At 47.4% G+C, this 8535-nt stretch overlaps 1 protein-coding gene across 1 annotated transcript in view; it reads right to left on the bottom strand.

The window, feature by feature from the left end:
- Nucleotides 1–743: 743 nt before the first annotated feature.
- The window catches only part of LOC115106108 (protein bicaudal D homolog 1-like), a 47828-nt gene continuing 40036 nt past the window's right edge, over nt 744–8535 (bottom strand). The window contains exons 5-8 of the mRNA XM_065008186.1: nt 6165–7178; nt 5736–5930; nt 5258–5409; nt 744–4564 (exon numbers count right to left, since the gene is read on the bottom strand). Of these exons, the coding sequence (XP_064864258.1) occupies nt 3625–4564; nt 5258–5409; nt 5736–5930; nt 6165–7178 (2301 nt within the window). The 3' untranslated portion in view covers nt 744–3624. The remainder of the gene's footprint in view (nt 4565–5257; nt 5410–5735; nt 5931–6164; nt 7179–8535) is intronic.

Raw genomic sequence — 8535 nt, 5'->3', positions numbered from 1 at the left:
TGTACAAGCAAAATTACATGGGAAAATGTACTTAAACTGTAAACACATGCAACGTTTCAGTCCCATGTAAAGTTTTAGCCTGGTCCTAGATCTGTTTGTGCTCTTGCCAACTCATTGTTTCTTTGTGGCATGATAATGAGTGAGGAGTTAGCATGATAGCACAAACAGACTGGGATTCAGGCTAGTTTTAGCCTGTACTGGTCTAATTTGTTTACCTGCTGGCTTGGGAGGCCTTCTCCCACCTTAGCTGTGAGGAGACTGGCGGCACTGTGGCAGCAGACTTCTGACGATCTATGAGAGACTGACAGATTAGATGGAGAGACAGTACTGGAGAGAGGTGACAGGAATGGGGAGTAGGGGACAGGAATGGGGAGTAGGGGACAGGAATGTGGAGTAGGGGACATCACAGATGATCATATTCAGGAAGGGAAAAATACAGACTACTTACCAAAGAAAATCACCCCAATATCAGCATTTTCAAGAAGCACATTCAACATTTCTGCAAGAATGTTCCTATTCTTAAATATTCTCAAATGCCTAAAAACTCATGTATTTGATATATTGTACTGTTCCACGGAATGTACGCTTACAGTATGCTATGATGAACCCGTGTGCTTGTGCAATAACTGAGCAGGCTGTGTAAAGCATTCCTCCCTAACCCATGAGAGGAGAACACATGAGAGAGATGTTCAAGGCCACTCAAAACAGAAAAGACGACGACACACAAAATACAGGTGATTTATACATGATATTTACAGTATATACGAAGAGTATGAACATAGCACTGTACACAGCATACAGCTTTCCAATACTCTGTGTTATATACACATGCATAGAAAGTGCTCAAAAGCTAACTGGCTGACAATGAGTGGTAACTATTAACAGTCTGCCTGAAAATGGATATGGCGTTAGCACAGGGATTGGCAATGTTTCACATTATGAAAGACTCCTGAAACAGAGCAGAGGAGGAAAATGGCGTTCACTGTATTCACATAGAGGGAGAAATCACAGGCCAATAGATCTGGTGGGAAACAAATACATCTGAAAGGGGAACAACGCATTTGACAGGATTAAGAGCCTCTTGCATGTACGGATGGAACTTTGATGTAGTGGGACCGAAAATTGGAATGAGTTTGGTGTGTGTGTGTGTGTGTATTGGAGAGTGCGAGTCGGGCGGAACGAGGAGGGTTTCACAGAGAGGAGGTCACACTGGTTTCCTTTCTTGAGAAGCTAAGACAGCGACCCCTAGCATCTATTTGATCTTTGACAATCCTTCACTTTTCATTCCCTTGTTGCAGAAAAGATCTATATCCAGCTCATTTACCCTACGATGGAGATGTTCCATATTGTAACACACACTATACTACAACTACAAAGGTGTTCTGCTCAAAGCAACAGGTGTACAGTGTTGTGCCAAGGCAGGTAGATGGTGCTAACGTGATGAAGGGTAATGAATTAAACAGAGTAATACTAGCTCCATGTATAGAAACGTGAAGGTCACTGAGGTGGTTCCCACGCCAAATCTACAGGGTTCATTGTGTTTCTGTACAGTCACCATTAGATGACTATTGGAAGAAAAAAACATTCAACCAGCTCAATCAGCCCAACAAATGAGTGCAAGAACAGTCAGTATTTCTGTTATGGAAAAAATGTAAATGTTCACCAAACGTTGTCAACAAAGTAGCTAAGAGGAGTCCTGTCAAATGCGTTTTTTTTGTTGCTCCATATTGACTGTTATAACAACATGTAGATCACTTGAACCAATGGAGACTGGGATTGTTAGAGTATAGACACAGAGTTGTTTTGGTACTCTGGGCTCCAAACTTGGGACTGGTGGGGGAGGGGGAGACCAGAATGGGCCAATACTAGAGAGGGGAGTCAAAACAGGGAGAGACTAAGGAGACTTTTCTGACCAGCATCCCATTGACAGCACAACTAGCCAAAATCTATAACTGACCCTTACCTTAACCTTAACCTAGTTTTAACCAATTCAAAAATGAAATATCGGTTTGCGCGTCAGCCACGTCCCCTTAGTTCTTCCCGTCAAAACCAAACTGTGCATGGATTGGGCCAAAGTTGGCAAAGCCTACTCACTGGCCAACACCCAGTAGCAGTGTATCCCTCATCAAGAGCACTGTTTAGAGACACTTACGCTGATAATTTGGCAAGGCTTTGTTATTGTCCATTCTAACCTATTGGATAGGGCCCCAAAAAAAACATGTGAAAACTGTTGTTGTTGGCATGAAAAGAAGGGTTGTTAAAGAAAAGCGGTGAGCTGATAGAAATGATGTCTGATCAGTCATTGTCGTTGCACTGATCAGGTGCTGTAGTTGTTAAGGCACACACATACACAGGTGACACACTATCATGTGTGCAGAAACTGTGGAATCCCATCTATGCATCATACAGTAGCTCTACACTAACTAACCCATGGCCTAAATGTCATTCAAATGTGTCTATATTTCTATAACAGTGTAATGATAATTCTGGTTAACAATACGTCCTTGTCGAACCCCAGTTGAAAAGTGTGTGTGTGTCAGCTTCCTGAGTTTTCTATCTATTAATTACATTCATCCATCTATGTGTTCCTCTGGAGTTACCCTCTGAGGCACTAGGGGTGCTACGTAGCCACAGCTCACTGTCTGTCTCGCCTACTGATATGAAACCCAGAATCACCCATCTCGCTCATCATGGTGTGCTGATTCCAGGTCATTTATGTTACAGGTTTAATATGATATTGAACCTTGACGGAAGTCTTCAGTCTAAGTCCTGAATATATATAGTGATATTACAAACTGCCATTGGGTGGTGCTAGACTCTAAATATGTGCCAGGTTTACAGAGCAGATGTGAGGATGATTGCAATAACATTGTGAGGACAGTGTTACAGAGCTGTGAGTAATAACTGAACAATTAAAAATAGCAAACAATCCATAATCATTGACCTGTCTTATCCAGTACTTGCTTTGAATGACATTTGGTTACAGTATCTGTGTGATTTTCATTAAAAACAGAGAGAGAATAACACTGTCAAGTGGTTGATCTGTGGAGACCTCAGTCCAACATTTGAACAAATTCCTTTAAATGTCCTTCTCATCTGTCTTTCCAAACAGCGGTAAGGTCCTGCACTCATATTCACTTGCTTGTGTGGATGGTGATTTGATTTAAAGGGCAAGACCAAAACTACTGATGTATAGTCTGAAAAGTGTTCTGTCTCTCCTGTAGTTTAGACCGATCAACAGTCTGTGAATAAGAGGAAGGCAGGGCCACTTGTGCTCCATGTTGTGTTAAATCCCTGAGGAAAGTCAGTCTGAACATTCACGCCGATACAGAGCCTCATCCAGATGCTGCATCGACACCAGAGGCTTAGGCACAAGAAACAGAAAACCAGTCTGTCCTCCTCTATGTGAGCCCCACCCACTCCCCCAGGGGCTGATGGGAAATGTAGTTTAGCGTCATTAAAGAGGCGGATGGGATTTGTAGTAGTGTCAGTGAGGAGGTTGATGGGAATTGTAGTTTAGTGTCTGGGAAGGGGCCAATGGAATCTGTAGTTATGTTTAGAGAGGAGACTCATTGGATTTGTAGTGTTGTCAGTAAGGAGGTTTATGGGAACTGTAGTTTAGTGTCAGTGAGGGGGCCGATGGGAACCGTAGTACCTAGGGTAGAGTGGACTGTAGCTGCTGGTGTGGCTATATGAAGTGTGGGGGGTGTATGAAGAGGATGGGATATATGATGAAGGAGAGTAATGAGCAGATGAAGGGGTATAGGAACTGGAGGGGGTATAAGGGGAGGAAGGGGTGTAGGAACTAGAAGGGGTATAGGAACTAGTAGGGGTGTAAGAAGAGGGGGTATAAAGGGCTGAGGTACGCGTCAGGTTGGTAAGGGGGCGAGTTCGAGGGGAGCTCCATGTCAACCGGCGAGACCCCAGTATGGGAGAACGGTAGGGGGAGGAGGGGGCCGAGCCAGGCTGAGCACCCCTGCCAGGAGACGGCCGTGTGTCTGAGGAGTAATGCCTGGAGAGCCCAGTACTGCTACGTTCTAAACTAAAACTATGGGAGTCGAGACTGAAACTGTGGGAGTCGACCTCTAACGTTCGGACACCCAGTGCCCACTGGGAGTGAGCCAGCCTGTGGGGGGTGGATGGGGGAGTCCAGGAGGAGGAGGGTGCCTCCAGGGAGGGGGGACTGCCTGGTATTGTGGGGCCTGAGGGGGCCGTGGAGGAGGGGCTGAGGGGGTGTCTATGATGTGTCGTAGGGGAGCTCAGAGCTAGGGCTGTGGCATCTGTAGTAGCAGAGGTCAGGCTTAAGGGGGCGCCAGTGCCGGTGGTGGGGCTGGAGGGAGGACCAGGACTTACTTTGGGGGTGCTTCTCTTCATGCGGGCCACCTTGCCGCTGCGGGTGCAGTGCGACTGCTCCTGGTCGAAGGCTAGGTCCTCCAGACGCTGGGTCAGGGCAAGTTTCTGCTGGATGGCCATCCGCAGGAGGGAGTTGAGTGTCTTCTTCTCGTCCTCCGCCGCAGCCAGCTGCCTCTGCATCTCATCCAGCTGAGTCACATACTCGTCACACCTGAGAAGTTTCAAGGAGAGGGGTTGGGTGCTTGCAAAAAACAAACGTTTTGGTTACACAGCGTAGGTGGAGATGGTTTCAGAAAAAATAACATGATAAGAAGAAGTAGAGAAGAGAGACAGAGAAGAATGGAGAGAGCGGAGGAGATATAGTAAGGGTAGGATGTAGAACTAGTCCTTTGTCTCTCTCCTGGTAGTGAACAACAAGAAGTCAATAGAAGAAAGAGAGATGAAGGGATAGAGCGAGGAGGGAAATAGTCACCTGGTAGCGAACAACAAGAAGTCAATAGAAGAAAGAGAGATGAAGGGATAGAGCGAGGAGGGAAATAGTCAACTGGTAGCGAACAACAAGAAGTCAATAGAAGAAAGAGAGATGAAGGGATAGAGCGAGGAGGGAAATAGTCACCTGGTAGCGAACAACAAGAAGTCAATAGAAGAAAGAGAGATGAAGGGATAGAGCGAGGAGGGAAATAGTCACCTGGTAGCGAACAACAAGAAGTCAATAGAAGAAAGAGAGATGAAGGGATAGAGCGAGGAGGGAAATAGTCACCTGGTAGCGAACAACAAGAAGTCAATAGAAGAAAGAGAGATGAAGGGATAGAGCGAGGAGGGAAATAGTCACCTGGTGGCGAACAACAAGAAGTTAATAGAAGAAAGAGAGATGAAGGGATAGAGCGAGGAGGGAAATAGTCACCTGGTAGCGAACATGGCTCTGAGCGATGAGAAGGTGGCAGCATCCTCCTTCAGGGCCTTCAGTTCGTTCCTCAGCTTCATCATGGTGTCTGTCACCATGTGCTTCTCATTCTCATACTTACTCTTCAGGTTGGCCAGGGCATTCTCTGCAGTCTGCAAGAACAAGGGAACAGGGACATTTCTTTCACCTTTATTTAAACAGAAAGTCCCATTGAAGTCTGAATACATTTTTACCCCCAAGGGAGTTTGAATTTTAAATTGTTTTCTAAGTGAGGACATTAGTGTGACTGTGACGGCAGCCTCTATATACTCTATATATCGTCATGGCTACTGTAGCCTGCTAGCTTGGTGTGAGAACCATCTACAGCTTTCGGAGATTTCTCGTGACGAGCCTCAAAGTAGATTCTTGCAAGGCAGTATTAGGCAGCGTATGACCATCCATAGGTATCCATATTGTGGACACCCTGTCCATGTCTGACCTGTTTGTTCGCTTTGAGCACCAGTCTGAGGGTAGCTATCTGTTCTCTCTTGGTGCTGAGCAGGGACTTGAGCTTCAGTATCTCTTCCATACAGGCCTCTTTGTCCTTGTCAAACAGTGGGGCCAGTTCCCTGGCTGCAGCCCTCTGTCTGGACAGCTGGAGTGACCGGTCCACTGCCCTCTGGAGGTGCCTCACCTGCAGCATGTTCATCAAGGGAGGTTGTTAGCAAACATTAGCTGATGTTGTCATATACACTCAAATCTGTGTCTGTTAGCTTCATGAGGACCATTTGAAAGGCTAAAGGTGATAAACTGATTCCGGTTTCAACTGCTAATGAAAACAAAGATGTAATGATATATGCGCGTGAAATTATATTGGTGTTTAAGTATGGCAAATGCTTAGTTTGACATGTTTATTCAAATGATTCACCTGCTCTCTGATGATGGCGTTGAGGTTATAGATGTTCATGGGTTCCCTACGCAGGTCTCCAGCTGGCTCTACCGCAGGCGATGATGATGATGAAGATGAGGAAGAGGCACTGATGCTGGGGGAGCCCGTAGGAGGGGTGCGGGGTACAGGACTGTCCCTGTCCCTCCCCCCTTCCCGGCCTCCCTCTCCTGACAACCGCTCTTTGGATGGAGATTCCGAGGGGCTACGAGACTCCGCCGTGGACGATGAGGTTGCTGCGGCAACGGCTGCGAGCCGCCGGGCGAGGCGGGGCGTAAGTAGAACGCGGGTGTCGTCACCCTTGAGCGAGGCACTGATACCCCTTAGTCCTCTGCCGTGTCTGTAGTAGTCTAGCATCACCCGGTTGGGCGTCTCGTTGTTACAGAGGCAGACGTGGTGGTAAAGTTGAGCCAGCTCCTCGCTGAAGGTGACCAGTTCGTCCTGTGCTGCATTGAGCGCCCCCTGGCTCTCGCTGGCCATGTTCTTTGCTGTTCTCAGCTCCGTCTCCAGGCCCCCTACCTTGTCCCTACCTTCCCGGCAGCTCCTCTCCAGCCTCCCCACCTGCTGCTCCAGTGATCTGTGCTGGGCCTCTCCGCGGGTCCTCTCCTCCACCCCACCCTCCACAGACTGGTTGTACCTCTCTCTCAGAGACTTCAGCTCAGCCTTTAGCTCGACCACCTCGGTTACAGCCACCCTGTATTTACACTGGAGGATCTCCAGACCCGGGGTCTGGTGGCAGAATGCCTGGCCCCTGCTGTGTATTAATCCCTTCTCTTTCTCCTCCTCTTCCTCTTCTCCTTGCTCCATCAGGGCCTCTCGGTTGAGGTGTGTCTCCTGGGCGAGCTGGGCCTCCTGGTGCAGGCGCCTGAGGGCGGTGACTCTCTCGCTGAGGCGTTGGGCCCTTTCGTGCTGCTCGTTCAGGGCACCCTGTGTATGCTGCAGCTGCGTCTGGCACTCTTGCAGGCTGATCAACAGCGCTGTTTTCTCTCGCTCCACCTATGGACACGCACGCACGCACACACACACAAACACACACACACCGATTTTCAGCCTATTGTTAAACTAGTAGCTTTCTTTATCATCCCCAGCCCCATAACCTTAAATAAGCTGCATAATTTCCCTGCACACTCAGCACCGTCCACCTCATCCCTCAGGCAACCCCCCTGATGAAAAAACCAGTACAGACAAGCATAGGTGTCGGTTTTGCTGGTGACCAGCCTTCACTCTGATTTCTTGGTGCCTTTGTTGTGTTTTTGCTGGTGACCAACCGTCGCTGTGTTTTGGACACGGTGACCTGCATAAGCTGGTCACCAGCAAAAACCAGCATCAAGTCACAACATGCTGGCTTTCAAAGTGATGCTTAATTCCTATTGGAATCCAGCCAGTGTGGGGACACCCAATAATTGTAACTTTTCTTCACCCACAACATGTATTCAGAACTGGAACAGCCATTTCAGTAATGGGTGCAATAAGTCCAACTAACAGATGGTATTAGTTTAGAAAAATGTATGTTATTTATCTTTGTGTAGCATAAGATTAATCAATCAATCAATGTGCAAAAACCCAACAAACAAAAGAGATATTGAAACAAACAACACAAAAAATCTACTGCAATAGAGCATGCTGGGAAGTGTAATAATGATGGGCATGGTCAGGCCAGCTTGACCAGCTAGACCATCATAGACCTGCATGGACCAGCTTGGTCACTTGCATACCAACATCACCAGCATAAGCTGGTATGTGTCCAAAACACAGCGAAGGCTGGTCACCAGCAAAACCAGCTAGTTTACTATCCTAGTAAACCGGCATACCCAGTTTAGACCATGCTGGACAGACTAGCGTGACCAGCTAGACCATTCTTGTCTGACCAGCTTGACCAGCACTAATCACCATAGACCAGCAAATACCAGCATGGAGCAGCTTGAAATGTGTGCTGGTCTATGCAGTTTTATTTCAGCAGGGCCTAAACCCTGCACACTTTCAGAGGGAACAGTAAACCTTGCACACTACTGGGGGTGAATCGATAGTCTAGTGTGTCAGTGAGGATATAAATAAGCCTTTCCTCCAGTCCAGCCAATCGGAGCGAGGCTGAGGGAATGTGTGGGGAGATGCAGTTTCACCTTGCGGAACTGCAGTGAATGGTTGGACACATATCAACCCCACACACATCCTACTGCATCTTCATCTCACTGGCCCACTGGGCTGGAGGAAACTACAGAAGAGAAGACACCCACTATAAAACAAAATGGCGGACATTTAGATTAGAGTCCATGTAACAGCCAGAGGTTCAGTAACAGCTGTTCCCACAACTTCTCACTGGTGCTTCTAACTGGTGCTTTATTTGACTGCTGGG

This window comes from Oncorhynchus nerka, linkage group LG23, assembly GCF_034236695.1.
Source record: "Oncorhynchus nerka isolate Pitt River linkage group LG23, Oner_Uvic_2.0, whole genome shotgun sequence".
Lineage (NCBI taxonomy): Eukaryota > Metazoa > Chordata > Actinopteri > Salmoniformes > Salmonidae > Oncorhynchus > Oncorhynchus nerka.
The sequence above is the reverse complement of the archived record's forward strand: the minus strand, read 5'-3'. Positions and strand labels throughout refer to the sequence as shown.